The 18338-nt window shown below is 40.3% G+C and overlaps 1 protein-coding gene across 6 annotated transcripts in view; it reads right to left on the bottom strand.

Annotated features, from left to right (window-relative positions):
- Window positions 1-1143: 1143 nt before the first annotated feature.
- EYA1 (EYA transcriptional coactivator and phosphatase 1) overlaps window positions 1144-18338 on the bottom strand; it is a 215895-nt gene continuing 198700 nt past the window's right edge. For all 6 annotated transcript variants that reach the window (XM_067553627.1, XM_067553628.1, XM_067553624.1 and 3 more), the window contains 4 exons: window positions 18185-18299; window positions 14718-14839; window positions 11222-11322; window positions 1144-2422 (listed from right to left, as the gene is read on the bottom strand). In XM_067553627.1, coding sequence (XP_067409728.1) covers window positions 2342-2422; window positions 11222-11322; window positions 14718-14839; window positions 18185-18299 — 419 coding nt within the window. In that variant the 3' untranslated portion in view covers window positions 1144-2341. The remainder of the gene's footprint in view (window positions 2423-11221; window positions 11323-14717; window positions 14840-18184; window positions 18300-18338) is intronic.

Here is an 18338-nt window from a genome sequence, read left to right as displayed (position 1 = left end):
CAGTGAGCAGAGAAACAGATGCTGCCTATCTACTCTACAGCCAAGGTATTTTACCAAGGTGTGGTTGTTATTCTATATTGCTTCTTATCTGGGTAGCATAGACAAGTGAGCATCATGTCTAATGAGACAGCCAAAAAATGGGAGGTGCTACCTCCTTCTGAACCTATGGCAAAAATAATCAAATACTTACGTCTCAGAGAAATGTTTACTAGTTTCACAAATCAATTTTATTAATTTAAAACACAAAATTAATGAAGAAAAATTCTGTACACAACTGTGGACACAACACACTTTTTTGTACAGTAAGGCCCAGATAAACTTTTTTTTTCAGTCTGCATAATGACTACAAAAATTGAAAAGACAAAAAACGGTCACTCTCTACTTTGCTTGAAGCAAAGGAACAAATAAACAAACAAAAAACCTAATTATAGCCCCAATCCTAAAAGAATTACACACCATGTGCTTAACCTTTATGCACTGTGAGTAATTCCCTCGACTTTGTTAGAACTATTCACACCAGTGTGTAAAATGAAGCACATGTGTAAGTTTTAGCGGGATAGGGGCCTTAGTTGGTAATTAAGCAATTTGGAAAAATCCACAAATGATTAACTAGCAGCAATATGAATCCTCTAGCACAGGAGGCTGTTGCTTTGCAGCTACTTTGGTGCTTTGCAGGTAGCTGTTTAAAAGGCTGGTGTTTTTTGGGGCCGGGTGAGGGAAGGGGACAAGAAATGGGAGTAAATGTTGCAGAATGAATCAACAAAGCTGAGGTTTCTTTTTAATAAAAAGATGGAAACCAGGGAAAGGGAACTGGTACAATTCAGGCCAAGATGTCAGACTCACAGTTTAACTGATCACATTGCTCATGGCCTTCAAGATTTAGAAAAAGTCACAACTCATAGATTAGACACAGTTTACGTTTATCATAGAAATTAATAGAGACTATGGAAATTTTAACTCCGTGGTGATAACTATTTTTCAGTATGTCCATTGCTGGCATTGTCCATTACACGCTAGGAAAATCTGATTCCTGATGGAAGAAGATTAAAAAAACTGAAGTGTGTAGACTGCATACAATTAATTTTGCTCAGTTTCTCCAAAATACTCTTTTCTAACTTAAGAAAAACAAAGCACATGCTATAATTTTTGATTTTCTGACAACATGAAAACTTTGATTTATTAGTCTCCAACTCAAATACCCTTGTATAATGTATTTTCTATGCTCTACCTTCTTTTATGGGAAGAGTCGGATTCATTTTTTAATTCTTTAAGGAGATTTAATACATTAGCATTAAAACAGAAAACGAAAGAGAGTAAAGAACTTCTCTTCAATTAAGTTTTGTAGCTCTGTGTATGTGTTTAATGGGGATGCATGGTAACCAGTATTTCATAGTCAGAATAGTTGAGGGGAAAAAATAGAGAAAATAGATGGAAAAGAACAACAAATTCCTTATTGACACTTGACATCCATGCTTTTGGTCTTGACAAATTTATCTAAAAAATCCATTATCTACATATTTATACCCAACACTCTGATAAGGCACTGCACAATAGTTGTGTACACATTGCCTCAGACTTCACCAACAAGGCATTATTACCTCTCAATAGCATTTACTTAAACAATATGTAAAAGAATCATCCATTATTACAAATTTACACAAAAAAATTCTTCCTGTACATGATTGTCTCAGTGATGTACCTATTTGTTTAAATTAGACATACTTTAAACTACTTTGCAATGTGCTAAAATCAAAAATGTTTGCTGTATCATGAGGCAAAGGCTTATAAATAGCCTTTAATCCTATCATATGTATCCTTAGTTATATGATGTCAAAACACAGTCTGTTCATAAATAAGTAAAGATGTACAGAGTACCCTGGGTATGAGAAACCGAAAAAGTAAACCTTCTTTACAAGAAAATTACTCCACTGGTATTTTGAAAAACTCAGTCTTCATTGTGCAATCAAGTTTGCTGTGTTGAAGAAGCTGTGTGTGTCACATTGAAGATTCTAAAAACTACAAAGCATTTGCAGGTCCTTTCTTTCTTCACAGGTATGAACCTTTTTTTTTTTTTAATTTTTGTATCAAATACGGTAAAACACGCTGTTAAAACATTCTCATGACTTGTTTTCATTGGATTCGCAATACTAGAGTCAACAGCTGTTCTGAAGAAAAAGGCATGCTCCTCCATTTACTGAAAGAGCAAAGGTTAAGACCAATTGCAGCTGTACATCAACATGTTGAAATCACAAAATTCTGTAGTCCAATGCTGACACAAGACACAGGCATACTGTCCATGGGCATAAGGGAGGTTCTGGGGTTTCAAAGTGCTGCTAAGCTGCTACAAGTACTCCAGTTCCAAGGCATGATGAAGGGCCATAAGGTCAGAGTGGCTTGAGATCCTCCAAAATGGCATGGCATGCTATTAACAGAAGAAACACAAGGTAAAAAACCTGAGCATTCTGGTCTTTGATCTCACCCCATTATTTTTTGCACGAATAAAGTAACACTGCACGAGGACGGCAATACTTCAGCTGATCACTAATAGTGTATGACCCAAGATGAACTATAATAATCCATAACCTCATCTCATCAATAGTTCTCAGTGCTTCTAACTTGAATTCTCTGTAACATCAAACCTATTGTAAAAAAAATCACATGAGTAGGCCTTATTTAAAGGGTAATTTTATTTAGCTCTTTTTTCTCTAAAAAGGGATGAGGTATGTCTCTGAAATGCAAAATATACATCTATAAAAACAGAGAAAACATTCTATTCCATAAATGAAAAATACGGATATACCAAAAAATGATGACACTTGATGACAAAAAATGAAGATAAACTTGTTCACTGTCAAAGCATGTTTAGTCTTTGAGAAAGTATTACTGGCAGGTGAGTTAAAGAACTTATTGGCAATGATTCAGAATACATCAATATGCTATTCAAATCATGCAGAAGGTAATTTTTTCCTGGTGTGGTTTGTATTATGCTGGTTATTGTTTGCACTGACCTTAAAACAGTTTTTCCATATGGGAGAATTTTAAAATTAATGTTTTTAAATTTTTTTCCCCATTAGCTGGAAAAAAAATCTGGGTCTAAATTTTGAACATATTTGCAAGGCATCTGAATAAACTAAAGACATGAATACCAGGGGCGGGGGGGAACACAAATTACATCACCCATGAAGGGTAAAAATTTGATTGTGAAAACTCACTATCCTTAAGGTGCAAAGCAAGCACTACACTGTCAGCAAGAACTTTTTAATAAATGAAAGAAAGATAACCATCTCCTCTGTCAGAGAAAATATTCTGTTCATCCCATAGGAAAATGATTTCAATGCAAAAAATAATCTCAAAGCTACAATGAACATGTTTAATATTTCATTGGTTTAACTCACATCCAGCTGATTTGAGCACACACACTAAGAACAATGTAGGCATTACAGTGGCTTCTGGGATTCTGTGGCACTTTATGAACTGTTTCTGGGGATGTAACTTTATTCTCTTTCACATCTCTCCTCAGAAGTTCATGGGTGAAATCCTGGTCCTAATGAAGTCAATGGCAAAAGTAGGATTTTACCCATGGTTATCCTTACAATGCATCTTCTCTCTGGCTTTCATTCTGGTCACTGTCCCCTAATTTACAAGATGTCTAGCTAAACATCAGCCTTGAAATCTTAGAGATCCCTTACGCTCTACCCAGTGCCTTATTTATTGTAAACCATTAACATGTTACTCTATGCAATTTAGATGGTAAGTTCCTAGGCACGGGCCCATAATTTGTTCATTGTCTGGAGAGTTTCATGTAAACCAATGGCACTGTGTGAACAATGAATAACTGTGGAAGAATTTCATTGCAAGTTTGGCAATAACATAGTGATGATCTGGGTTGGATTGAAAAAACAAGGCTGGAAAAATAAGGAGTTTAAGACAGCTAAGAGAGTAAATCTCTTTGAAAATAAATGGGAGTGCCAAAAGGAAGCTCATTTGAAAATTCCAACCTCCAGAAACAATTGATATTACCTATTGAAGAGATTGAAAACAAGCAACCATTGCCCCACCATGGAGTGAAATACAATGCAGCAGCAAGACCTTGTTGGAGAGTGCTAATCAACTGGTAAAGGAACACCAGCAGGGTCTTGGCATGGCTTAAGATGGAGAACTGAGTGTAGGGCAAAAGTGGGGGGTAAACACAGACAGCCAGCTTCTATAATATGTTGTAGATCTAGAGCAGGTGAGCTTCACAAGAAGAAAAAAACTTTGAAGATGCCCTGGTGGAAAGGCAAAGAGGAACTCTCTGTTTTTCAGATTGTCACAAAGCCTTGAAAAATAGGTAACTGCATTTCAGCCAGAAGAATAATGTTTGAGCCATTAGCTACTGATCTGCAGAAGTAGCAGGATGCTTTAAGGTATTTTGGGAGCAGAATTTCAGAGAAGTGTGGCAAGCCTCAAGTATATGCTTAAATTTCTTCCAAGAGACCTAGAAGCACGAACGCTTTCCTCAGAAAATAGTTAAATGGTCAACTAACTAGAGGAAAGAAAATTCCTATATCTTCAATCCAGATTCCCACTGTGTCATCTCCATACCAAGCTCCATCAGCAATGGCAGCCAGATGTCCTGTTCACCCATTTTGAACATTACTGTCTCAGTGCTGATTTCCACATTATCCCATATTCATGGAATAACTTCCCTCTTCTGGTCTGCAAAGCCATTTCCTCCCTCCCCAATTCATTTATTCATTCTGTTCATCCCATAGGAAAATAGTTTCAATGAACAAAATAATTTCAAAGCTACAATGAGCATGTTTAATATTTCATTGGCTCAACTCACATCCAAATCCCTCCTAAAGACTTATTTCTTTCATGATGTCCTCAAAATGAGTCAACACTAAGGTTCGGGGGGGGGGGGGGAAATAATTGCTAATTATTCAATCCTATGGGCTTCCCAATGCATCTTAGCTTCTCTGGATCTATCTTATTTAGACTGCCAGATCTTCGGGGCAGGAATTGTCAGCACCGTATGTCTTGCATGACACTAAGCACATTGCTGGAGCCCAAGAATGCCCAAGGCAGAAGTGTTTGTGTTCACATCAGGCTCATGACATTCTAGCTGAGCTGGCTGCACATTCACCCATTTGTTTCTGCACGTGGCTTGTGCTTGCTCAGTAGTGCTGCCTCTGCCTCTTCCTAGGCTGCGGTTCCCCTCCTCCTGTCCCCAGATGGCTCTTCTCCCAGGCATGCTGCCTGTCAGTTGCTAGGCTCTCCTCCTCCCTCTCTGATTGGCCAGCCAGGAACCTCATTCGCTTGCTTGTCTTTTTTAATCAAGCATAGCACCAAGTCTCTCCACTGAATCATGCCAGGGAGAGATAAGCAAACAATGTACAGCAGACAGAGCATGGTAACTGACATGGTGGCTGACATCTTGCTATTTACTAAGCAGCCAAGAGCCAAAGAGAAATGAATCAATGGCGCAGACAGAATTATACTCAGATGTTCCTGGCTCTCACTCTATGTTCATCTCCCTACATCATACTGCCTACCAGTCATAGCCCCTAGCGTCGTGGTGGGTACTCATCAGAGACGCTGGGCAGCGAAAGAAGTTCGTGTCAAACTATTTCATAAATTAAGTCACAGTTACTCCTTGACGCTTGTGACAGGGTGTATAAACTCCACGCTAGGACTGAAACAGTTAAAGAACAGGTCTCAGCCCAGACGAGACCCCCCCCCACACACACACACATCCACCCCACTTGCAGTGTGCGCTCCAGGTGGAGCTGGAGCTCAAAAGGAAGCCAGACAGCTCAGAAGGGGGCTGCCAGGGGAAGGAGAAGGACTTGCCGAGGGAGTTCCTGAAAAGGGACGCTGCAGCAGTTCCTCTGAGAAAGAGGAGCTTACCCAGTTGGCCCAGACAGACTAACAGTGCATTTGATACCATTTCTTCAATATCTTTGTGATAGACTGCAAAGCTTGGACTACAGAGTGGGGGGAAGGAGGTGGCCCAGGGAAGACAGTCATAAGGTGCTGTTGGGGTGCCTGGTCTTTGGTAATCCTCACGGTCCTGGACCAGAGCCCAGTGGAGTGGGAGGGCCTAGGGTTGCCTTCCAACCACTTCTGCACAAAAGTGGAACTGACCCCCCAACCATCAAGCTCCATGTGCAGCATAGGTTATGGACTAGTCTCTGTAGTGCGGGGTTCGATTAAGGACCAAAATCTCCAGGGGGCTATTTCTGGGCTACTGATTCATTGTATGATCTTGGAAAAATCACTTAAATTCTTTTTGCCTTAGTTTCCCTAGCTGGAAAGTGGGGATAACTCTACTTATGAACCTGACAGGAGTAGTGTGAGGATTAATTATGCTTGAAAGGTCCTATAAAAAAGAGTTAGGTAAGTGCTAGGCATTATAATTATGTTCAATCCTTCTGGATGTAGGTTGAAAGTGCCCCTGTGTTACACTGCCAACAATGGGAGCATGCCAAGAATGCTGTAGCTGTAAGCATATGTCAATTAACACTGGAATTTTGATAACAGGCCTGACCTGGCAAGATCAGTTCATTATGAGTTTCACCCAGTGGCATACATTTTATACAGCATACCCACCGGGAAAAAATCTTGCTATGATCCAAAAATACAAAGAATGATTTTCACCTTAAATAAGGTAACATAAGTTATTGTACAAACCTATCTATGCACTTTCATCTTTCAGTAGTATATGCCCTAGAGGCAAAACATTCATAATAATAATAATAGAAAAACACTCCCAGGTTAGCACATCCCTATACAACACTTTGAGATGGTCAGATAGTGACTAAGCCAACTTGTTGAAAATAGCAACACAGCTATGGGATCTAGCCTCAAAACATTTTCCTTTTCCATTGGATAACCAGGAAGAGTTTTCACTGGTTTATTATCATAGGTATTTGACAGACATTACCTTTAAAAAGTCAGCTTTTGCAAACAGTTACCACACAGTGGAATCTGATACACTTCAGTTGTTTTCTATTCTAAGTATTTTGAGAAACGATAAAACCTCACACACTGCTGGATGGCAAATGCAAAGCTATTACCAAATGGCAGCAAGTGTAACTGGACTGCATTAATAACTAATAAAAATGTGGAATACAGTAAATAATATTGCTAGTGTAACATGTACCTACCTCTATTGTTGTTTTAGTGGTGAAAATGAGATTTCCATAATATTTATGAGTCTGAAAATTTTGTGTATTAAAATTATATATTGTATAATAGAGCTGGAATTTTGAAATTCTAAGTAAAATCCAATTCACTTTTTTATATAAGAAACATAAAACATAAAAAAGTGAGGCTTTTCATCACTGAAACAAGAAATAAACTCAATTTTTTTTCTATCGAACACAAAAACAAAAAAATTGGAAACTATTTTGAACAAAGTGAAAAATATTATTGTTTCAAATATTTTTGCAAAACAATATCATTTTTCGACTACACAGTACTGAAGGGCAAATTGTAAATGACATTTCAGTTTCCTGAAAGTTTTTGCTCACGACATGGACATTTATACCTGGGATTTTGTAGGGAATATGAATAAAAAGCCCACACATTTGTGCCTTCAGTCATACCAGCTCATGCTCTGGTTCTATCAAACCTCACTCAAAAGATGAGGGACAGGTCAATACCTAGTGAGTCTCTTCCTTAGGTACTGGAAGAAGTGATGTAGCACTTGAATAAGTACTTAGGTAAGATCCCAGCACCGTGCTAAGAGATACTGTGCTGCTGTAGGTGCAAGTTTTCTGATAAATTATAGAACCTAAATCTTCATTTCTGATCCTATGGTCATTCCAGATCCAATATCCAATACTTTGAAGAGGTGCAAACTTATCCCCGGTGTCCTGGTCAAATTGAAATGTGTGTTAATTACATTTGGACTATCTAAAATACCCAATGATATCAACTGGATATGATAGTCTTCTTCACTTCCTGTCTTGAACTAGAAGTCTGTAGTGTTGCTGTGAGTTATAAAACAGCGACTTTGTTGGATACCTATTATTATAGAATTTGATGAATCACAAATATTAATGAATTTATTCTCACATCTCAGTGAGGTGGAGAAAGATTATCACCATTTTACAGATAGAGAACTGATTGAGGAACAGAGAGATTAAGTGATTTGCCCAAGATTTCTCAGGAAATCTGTGGCAGAGCAAGGATTTGACTCCAGCTCTCCTGACTTCAAGTCCAATGCCTTAACCACACAACTATTTGCCTTCCCCTGTTTGCTATATGCAGTTAGTGAAAAATTTTCTGAGGGATCCTTTGGATTGAAAGATTCTATAATAAGTTTTCCACCTTCAACGATAATATTTTGTTTCCAAATGAATAGCCTAAAGAACAGTGCCTGTGGTACCAAAAATGGGGTTGTGTAGTGATAGTGGCTGGGATAAGACAGCAAGTTTTCTTGCAATAAACACCTACCAGAGTCACTTGATTTTGGAAACTACTATGTCATTTCAGCAACCTTCAGATGCAGAAATTCTGCTATATGAGATGCAAAGACGGCCACCTTCACGTGGCACGACCTTGAACTCTAAAGTCCTAACTACATCAAGTGTTCTGTGAACTGATCTAGAGAAGGCTCCACAATTTACTATTGCTCTGTGCTACAAATGTGAAGGCCTCAGTATTTCAACTGTCTTATAAAAATGGATTTTCAGGAAGTAATGGTTTAGGGAAAGGTGACAATATCATGACTTATCCAAGGCTAAGTGAAATATAAGAGGGTGTAGTGTCCTTAGTGTATTTCACATTTATTTTCATCAATCAAAAGGAAATGAAAAAAAAAGTGAATTGTGAAAATACTTTTAAAAAAACTGTACACTGTATAAATTTATTTTAATATATTTACTGGCTTAGCATTATAATAATTACAATAATTTATTTTAGATAAATTTTAAACATCCATCACCTGTACTGAACTAGCATTTTCAGTAAATTAAGGACTTGTAGGAACATATTACAATGATGAAGCAATAGGCCTGTGTGTTAGTGAAGAGGTTTTTAATACACACCCTCATTTTCTCACTTATTAATTTGGAAGTTCACCACTGTTCATTAATAGAACATAAAATAAAATCCTGTGAAGTAAACAGGTTGGCTAATTTAATAAATTATAGCAGTCTCTATGAATAAAACAATATTGTTTATTGTGCAGCTCCACTGGAGTGCTAAGTTCTTTACAAACAAGTGAAAAGAAAAGAACCCTGTCTATAGAGAGTTTATACGTTTTACTGAGCAGAACTGTGTATGGGGCCCCAATCATGGACCAAGGCACGGAATGCTACTTGATGGACAATGGGATAATAAAAAGAGAGTCCCTACCATTAGAAACTCACAGACAGACACTTTATTGGTGGCAAGGTAGGATAGGATGCAATAAGAAATTAAGTGGAAGAGGAGGATACTCTAATAGGTGTCTTGATAGTTACTCCATTTTTGTCAAGTTTTTATTTTTATTATTATAACCCTTTACCATTTTGCTCGCACTTCTCTGCGAGGAAGGTCAAGTGTTTTTATAGTATTATAATAGAGTTTTCTCTCTCCTTTAAGCAGAATATATCTGAACACAAATATGTACTCAAACATTTAGTGCTACTAGTGTTGCTAAAGATGTGCTGATTTACGTAACTCTTTGGCACGAAACAGTTTTTTATTGTGTTTATCATTCATGTGCCTAACCATTTTGGATCAAATTATGGTCTAATTTAGTACAGTGGCTCTGGGGCATAATGGAGTGCAAGGCACCCAACTCACATGCCTGTCCTGGTTACCCACAACATGGATAGACTTTGCAGAGCCACTCCCACACAGGTGGGCAGAACAGGTGGCGCCTTGGCTCTGTCCCACAATGGGCCAGCCATCTTAGCTGTGTCGATGCACCAGGGAGCTTACATTGGACAGGGTGAAGTTTACTCCCTCCCCAGAGCAACAGGGAATCTGGCAGCGAGTCACAATTTCACTCTGGAGCAAAGAATTTGGTCCTCAGCTTCCTGCATACTCCAAATCTGAACATTCCTTCCAGCAACAAAGAACACATGGAAGAAATGCTCCAAGGGAACTTTCTGTACTAGCTGTTCATTTAACAAATGAAACGGCTTTCTTATTTATGCCTTCCTGAATGGCGTTACCAGTTAAAAACTGCTGAATTAGATGTTACTCAAAGAAGTACTTCCGTCTTTCTGTTACATGGAATACTACTTCACCGAGCAAAAGAAAGAAACAAAGACAACAGCTTTTCCTGATTTGAAAGGTAGCTGTTAAAATGTAACCATTTACAGCAGAACACTTATCTGCAAAGATGAAGGGCATTTCTGAAGGGAGAAAGGAGGAAACTGTTCATTTTAGTATGCCAAAGGGACACATGAAACCGACAGCTTCACAAAGTGATGTAACAAGATGGGAAATTACACAGAAAGTTTCAGAAGGATGTAAGCTGGTATTTCATGTTGCAAAATCGCTCAGTGTCACATCTTGTAAAATTGCCATGTGGACTAATTAGTTTCATCTCTCCGCTCAGAAAGCTTTGAAAATGGTTACTAGAAAGATATAGTATCATCACTGGGATTTTCAAGTTAAGCTGGGAAAGAGAGAGAGGAAAATGAGGTAAGATAAGCTTTGCTCTCATTTTTTCTACTCTTCGTAATTGCTAAGATAATGTTTTATGCTTTCATTCAAAGATCTCAGACCAGCTCCTCTCCCCATACACTCTGTTAGACTGACATACTCAGAAGTAGTAACTCCTAGTAGTCAGACAGGAAGTACTGCTTTTTGATGTATGCTGCTTTTGAGATGATGTATAACAAAACAATGCTGTGTATCTGACCAACACAAATTGTAGTAGTTGTGCTTAAGTTTACTACATTTCATGACATTTGGGGAGGCCACTTAGAAAAGTGGAATTATCAGTTTTAGTCACACGGGGATCCATACTTAACATCTTTCATACAGATATATTAGATACACATAGCTATTCTAATGCATCTTTTGGAGGACAGCAATATCCGAGACCCAACTAGAATTTTAAGCAGAGGATGTTACTAGCACATCAGTCAAAGTGTTCTAATTTTATAATGCTACACAATTATAAATCTGAGATCAGAATCAAATCCCAGTGCATACAATCCCATGTGTGAGAAAATGCACATCTTTGCTTTCAAACACTTGAAATAAAACTGCACTGAAAAAGTATTACTACCTTTTTTGCTCCTTGTTCTTCTTCCACACCATCACCTATAACAACGTACACTACTTTTCTCCCAAATCTTTGAATTATTCGTTCAAAACAACTTTCCTTTCCTGAAAAAGAAATTTAAACTATTCAGGGTTTTACATGTGACACCTGGTGAGAGAATATAATGAAACCACATTCATTAAGCACCCATCCAAGATATCCCCGAGCACTTGCAATGTAATATTACCCCCACTAAGAGATTACAGGGCAGATTCTCTCCTGGGTCAATTCTGTGCCCAGAATAGGAGTAAAGGCGGAATGTCAGAAAGACGGATCCTGACACCAGTTAAGAGCTGCTGACAGTCAGCTCTCAGATCTGCTTAGGATCTTTTCACAGATCCCATACTCCTGGAAAATCGACATAGCACAGCAGAAGACTGCCCCACCACCTCTGGTAAGTAGGCGCAAGCCCCAGACCTGACACATTCATGACCGCAGAGAGTTCCCCTCTGAAAGGGGAATTTTGTGCTGTTCGTCTGTAGCCAGCCTCCTGAATAGTGCTTTGGCTTAAATGCCCATAAGCTATACATCTGTACAGACAAGGGATCTGATCCTGCACTGAATTTCACTGAATTGTCTTCAGCTTTGTACGTGAAATTCTCAGCCACCTTTAATTAAAAAAACCATCTCCCTCATGAGGAATTTTTTTTGGTTTGTTCGTTGAGTGGTTACTTAATACAAGTATGGCCCCTTACCTCAATGGGACCTTTGCATAGGAGTATGCAAATGAATCCCAATCCAGGAGTGGGGGCAAAATTAGCAAACAGGAAACTTTTCAAAGTTCTGTACATTCTGTACATTCAAAGTTCTGTACATTGTCTTAAGTTTTGGTACTGGAAACCCAGGAAGAGGTCACATTGATGTCTACAGTTCAAATTGCCTAAGTCCTTCCATTTTAAAAGATCTAAAAGATCCTTTAGTCTTTCACAATATAGATTTAATTTTACAATTTTTTTTTCACTTACAGTATGTCTAAAGCAGCTGACAGACGAATTAGTGTTTTAGCAACAAGTAAACTTCGGTATCTTACAATATCGTTTCACTATGATTTGTATTTCAAATACTGAAATTAGAGGACTGTATAATCATCAGTGTTCTACAAACAATGCCATAACTTTGGGGATCCAGGAAATAGGATTTAATCTTCTATGGGATTGCGTTCAACTTTGTACATGAAATTCTCAGCCACCTTTAATAAAAAAGATCCACTCCCAACCACTTGTTGGACCTTGAATGCTTGCTCAATACAAGTCTCATTATATTACTGATGTCTTTTCTCAGATTATAATGAAAAAGTGTTCAATGAACTGATCATTTAGGGCTAATCTGAGTTAGTCACAGCCAAATGAAAAAATGATAGTGCACCTTACTATCTGGTACTATGCAGTGGTGTTGTAGCTGAGTCAGCCCAAGGATATTAGAGAGACAAGGTGGGTCAGGTAATATCTTTTATTGGACCAACTTCTGTTGGTGAGAGAAACAAGCTTTCATGCTTACACATAGCTCTTCTTCAGGTCTGGGAAGCATACTCATAGCATCAAAGCTAAATACAAGGTGGAAGAGATTGTTTAGCATAAGTAGATAACACATATTTCAAGGGAACATTCAAAGTGAAGTGGCCCATTGACAATCTTCTAGAAATAGGGAGGAAAGGAAGTGGTGGATGAAGGGGGAGGACTGTTAGTGGGTTATAGATTGCCGTAATAAGCCATAGATCCAGTGTCTCTATTCAGTCCATGATTTTTAGTGTCTAGCAAAGTTATGAAAGTGCTGTGCAGGTTTCCTTTGAGAATGAGGACTGATACAAGTGATTGCTCTGTGAAAAGTGTTCATCTACAGGTGATATGGTGTTTTTGTCTTTTATCATTTTCTTGCGTAAGTTCATTCGAGAGCATAGTGATCATCTGGTTTCACCCACATAGCTGCTATAGGGGCATTTAGTACACCAGATGAGTAATACCACATGCTGTGATATGCATGTGTTGGACCCATGGAGCTTGAAAGGGGTATTTTGGAGGGCTGGTGTCATTCAGCAGTGGAGAATTGTCTGCAGGTTTTCCATCTGTTGTTCTGGCAGAGTCTGGTGCCACTTTGAGTGGTAGTGTGTCCTGGTCTGTGTGGAGCTTGCTTCTGATGATGAGCTTGGAGAGGTTGGGGGGGGGTTGTTTGAGGCCAGAAGAGGGGATTCAGGAAAGATTTCTCTCAGGATGGAGATCCCATTGAGTATGAGTTGTAGTTGTTTGATGATACCATGTATCCTCAGTGGGCTGATGATGAATTCCAGTGTGGGTGGTAGGTGACAACTAGCTTCCTTTCCCTCCCACCCCTTCCTTTCCCCCTGTGATTGGAGGGTGTTAACAAGCCACTTCATCTTGAATCTCGCCAGGAGGCAATGGCGCTGCCGAGAGGGTGGCCACAGCCCTGCTGCTCCCCAAGTCACCTGGAGGCAGAGGCGCCGACTGGCGCTGAGCACTTCCCTTGACGCCATCCCTGCTCCTGTGGTCGCTGCTTCAAGCAGTAAATCAACTGATGGCCTTGGCTGGCCTTGCTCCGCTCTGCACAATCCTGATCTGCCTGTGACTCACCACCTCGCAGGGGCCCAGGAGCATTGAGGGGGCGGCTCTTCCCCTTGTCCCCCGTGGAGTGGACTGCAGTGCCCACGTGAAGAGACCCTCTTCATCCCACAGCTTTGTCTCCCCTCCCCCACCCCAACTTTCTAGGTGGGGGGGGGATTTTCCTGGGACCCCCTCTCCAAACACCTGGGGACTAAGTCTAGGAGAGCCCCTAGCCGCTGCTGCTAGGGAGGGATTGGAGCTGCGGCTTTGCCCAGTGGAAAACACCTCCCCGTGGCTGGGCTGCTGAGCAGAACTAGGCAAGGATGAGCCCTATAAATTCTTTAGTTTTATCTCAATTTAGACTGAAGCTTTACACTTATGGCTGCACATTTGAATTTGAGTTTTAGACGAGAGCCCTGAAAGGTTACAGCTAATAGCATCTTGTCTGATTTACATCTGGATGCAGGAAAAAACAGTGAATTCATTTTGGACACATTGAGGCTTACAATCAAACATACAGAATAGCCACTTTACTGATCTAAACGATGATGCAGTGTTGCAATGAGCTGTTAAAAAGCTATTGTATTTCATCGCAAGGCATGGCTGCATTTCAGCTGTGGATAATGCAGTGCATTTTAGTGGTTGTGCTTTAGTGGTTGTACAGCAGCTTATGGCTCCAGTTCGGCAACGGGTTCACCAAACTTGCTGGATCAGGGCCTAAATTTGTAAAAAGCTCTAGGATCCCTCAATCTGAAAGGTGTTTTACTGTAAGGTATGTTATTTATCACTGGTCCCTCAATGTTATAGTGATATGAATACACAAATATATTGATCCATCAAATAATATGGCTTTTCATTTAGAACTTTAGTCTCAAATATTTCATCATGCTGTAAAAATAACTCACCTATTTTAGTTGCACTGTAAATATTTTCTATCGGAAATACAACTCCTAATCCATATAACAAGACTTTTGCCAGAGCTGGAATAAGCTGAGTAGTTGTTACTAGAATATTCACACAGTTTGTCCTGCAAGAAAACAAAAACAGACACCCTTAAATATATATGTATATATATCAAAACCGAACAAGGGGAAAAAATTAATCCTCCTCCATCCCTCTCCACACAAGACCTCACCATTATAATCTCAAAGTACTTTAGAAAAGAAAGGAAATATAATTATCCCCATTTTACAGATGGAGAAACTGAGGCACAGAACTGTGATGTGTACACAGCAGGTCATTTGCTGAACAGTGAAAAGAACTCTAGTCGCCTGACTCACAGACTAAAATTCTATCTATTAGACCATGCAGCATCTCATAAACCATAGGTATTACGGCAGGGCTGGTAGCTCTACCTATAATTAAGGTTGTCCAACACTTCCCATTATAGGACCCTGTTTTCAGTTGATTATAACTTTGTCAAATTTTAACTATTCAGGATGAAATTTTTCATGATGGGTGCCTGCTTCAGGTTTTGTTTTGTTTTGTTTTTTTTGGAGGGGGAGGGGGGAATTTCAGCCGAAATGGTTTAGCTGTTTCTGAGAACGAAGCAAGGGAAAAAACACGTTGTTTTTCAATGTGAAAAATTTTCCAGCGATCTTTTCTTCAGAAAATTTAGTGCCCCCTACTTTGGAGCAGGGACTTGAAATTTGGCATGGGAGTGAGACTTTTACATCAGGGATGTGCCTTTTACCATCCATGTGAAAACCCACCCACATTTGGCAACGTCATAAACCTCTGAAAAAATCACAGTTCACACATGCTTAGCAGAGACTTGCAAGGGTTTAAAAGATAAAACCTCTGAAGATTCCGTCCTCACTGAGTACGCTCTAGCCTCTCACATGTCCTAACGATGACCAAACTGTACAGAGTGTCTGAAAATGCTCCATCCCCTCACAGTTCCTACATGTGATTGGCTGTGCACACACCATCTCCACAGAATGTCTAAGCGTGCTTCCTCCAGCCCAGAGCTACAGGGGTGAAGCTGGACTTTTCCTATAACGGCTGCTCTGGAGAGCTGGTGTGGAACCAGGCACTAGAACTGAGAGTATGCAGCTTGTCTCTCTTGTGCCCTTAATGACCATCCACCCCACTGCTGGCACCCAGGCAGTGTGGAGGAAGAAGTCATCAGGAGGACCAGACCTAGGGCTTTGAGAGGCAGTGTTGGGGGAGTACATTGGGAGAGGTACCTCAGAGGGTAAAGACTGGGATTGTGAGCCAGGGACAGAGACTGGGACTGAATAGAAAAGGAGACTAGGTCTGGAAGCTGGGGACAGAAACAGGGGTCAAGGGTGGGAGTCAGAGGGTGGGAGGAACAGAGATCGGATGCAGAGAAGGAGTGTGTGTGAGACTGGGAATAGCAGGGCAAAGAGACTGGGAATCAGTGGGGAGAGGAGAGATGAAGAGGAGAGGAGACAGCTTTGACAAGGGCCATGTTAGAGGGGGAGAACTGGGACTGAATAGATAAAGCAATGGGGCCAAGGAGCCAGGAGAGATGAGGACAATGAAGTTCAGGGAAGGAGCCTGGGAGTCAATGTGAGTGGGTGGTGACTGGAGACCATGGAACTGGGGAATGAGAGAGACACAGAGAGATCAGGGATTGGGGAAGGGAACTGGCACTGGCTGGGCAAGAAGACTGAGAACAAGGAGTCAGGAAGGTGGAGCGGAGGGGACTGGGAATAGCTGGGCAAGGAGGCTGGAAGCAGGATAAGGGGAGAGACTGGGTCGGGGAGGCTGGAGAAAGGCAAGAACTTACAGGACAAGGAGCTTAGGATCAGAGTCTTAAAGAATGAAAATTGGGACTAAAGGTGCAGAGAACGGAAGTGGACTGAGGAGCCAGTGGCGGCACAGAGACTGGGACAGGCACAGATCGGAAGGGTCAAGGTAGACGGGGTCAAGATTGGGGTGGGGAATAGGGAGGAGAGTGTACCAACTCCAGCACAGTCCCCTCTTGAGCCTGGAATGGAACCCTGAGTTTCACCAGTCTTCTGGTGAATTATCCAATTCACCAATTATCTGTGAAACCCATGGTCAAAGCATCCCACCTGTCCCTAGTGATGATCCGCATAGAAGATAACCTACTCCTGCTACCAGTTACTTCACCAGCTCAAGTGGCAGAGGTCTTTGTGGTAGATCTAAGGGTTCTAACCCTGCCAATGACCCGTGTAGGCATCAACAGGATGCCACTCGATTGAACTTCTGTTTTTTTTTCAAATATGCTGTTTTCAAAAACTTAGAAATTCTCACAGAAGTCTACATTAAAAGAACACTATTAAGGTTGGAAAGTCAAGCACTGAAAAGTTAGGAAATGTCAGAGTTAAGGTTCCCCGTGCAATCTTAATTTGCCCCCCTTGTGTGCATGCATTATGATACAGGTTTTAATTACATGATCATATTTTTTTCCCTCAGGACCCCCGACACATCCAGCACACAGGATGGACCTGCTCTGGGGGCACTCTGTGGAGAAAAAACTGTTGTGTGTAAGACCTCCACCTTATCTCTCGCAGAAATTGGAGGGCTTGTAGTGAACAAAGCAGAAGACTGCTGGAAGAGAACAGCTGGTCTCATAATTAAGGTAGCAGAATGCTGCCCTGGAGACCTGGATTCTATCCCTGCATCTGCCAGAGTTCCTGTATGATTCTGGTTAAATCTTTTAAACCAAACTTTGCACAGGTGGTCAGTCATGCGTATTCCTTAGTTTCTTGATGTTTGACTTAAGACTCTTGGTCTGATTTGCAGAAATGTTGGGCACTCATGGCTGCAACTGAAATCAATGGGATCTGTGCTTTGAACATATGAAGAGCTAGGTAAACGCTAAGGACTCTGAGAAAACAGTCCAGCGTCTCAAATTGGGCACTCAGAGTTAATGGATGCTTTTGATCTTAATTTCTCTGTGCCTCAATTTCCCATCTGTAAAATGGGGATAACTACCTCACTTTACAGGGGTGTTGTGAAAATAAATTCATTAATGTTTATGAAGCACTCAGATACTACAGAAAACCACATGAGGAAATGATTAATTCTGTCTTCATATCACAGTTTGAATTCTGTGCTGTAAATAAGTCCAATGAAGAGAAAACAAAATACTGAGTAGCTGCTCATTAAATGAGCAACATCCATCCTATGCACTAAATGAGGCAGAGAATTCTGTGGAAAAATAGTATGTGATCATGTAATTAAACACTGCATCATAATGCATGCGCCCAAGGCAGCTCAATTAAGATTGCTCAATCAAACTTGATTGTAGCATTTCCTAATTTTTGAGTGCTTGACTTTGTAAACTTCATGTTCTTTTAATGAAGGTTTTTGTGTGTAACACATTGTTTGGTTTCATAAATATTCTGTGCTGCCATAAAAGCTCTTATAAACTTACCTAGAATGAATAAGTGTGAGTGCTTTCAGTGCAAGCGTTAACCAAGAATCTGTAAGAGCTTCAATTTCTGCTCTAAGTTGCAACCAAGCTTCTCTCTTTGCTGGACCAAGAAGACCTGTGATGTAGAAAAAGATGCTCAATAATGTGTCTGTAT

Source organism: Emydura macquarii, unplaced genomic scaffold, assembly GCF_026122565.2.
Source record: "Emydura macquarii macquarii isolate MOO-44397 ecotype Brisbane River unplaced genomic scaffold, CSIRO-AGI_Emac_v2 contig_1477, whole genome shotgun sequence".
NCBI lineage: Eukaryota > Metazoa > Chordata > Testudines > Chelidae > Emydura > Emydura macquarii.
This window is presented reverse-complemented; position numbering and strand designations above follow the sequence as displayed.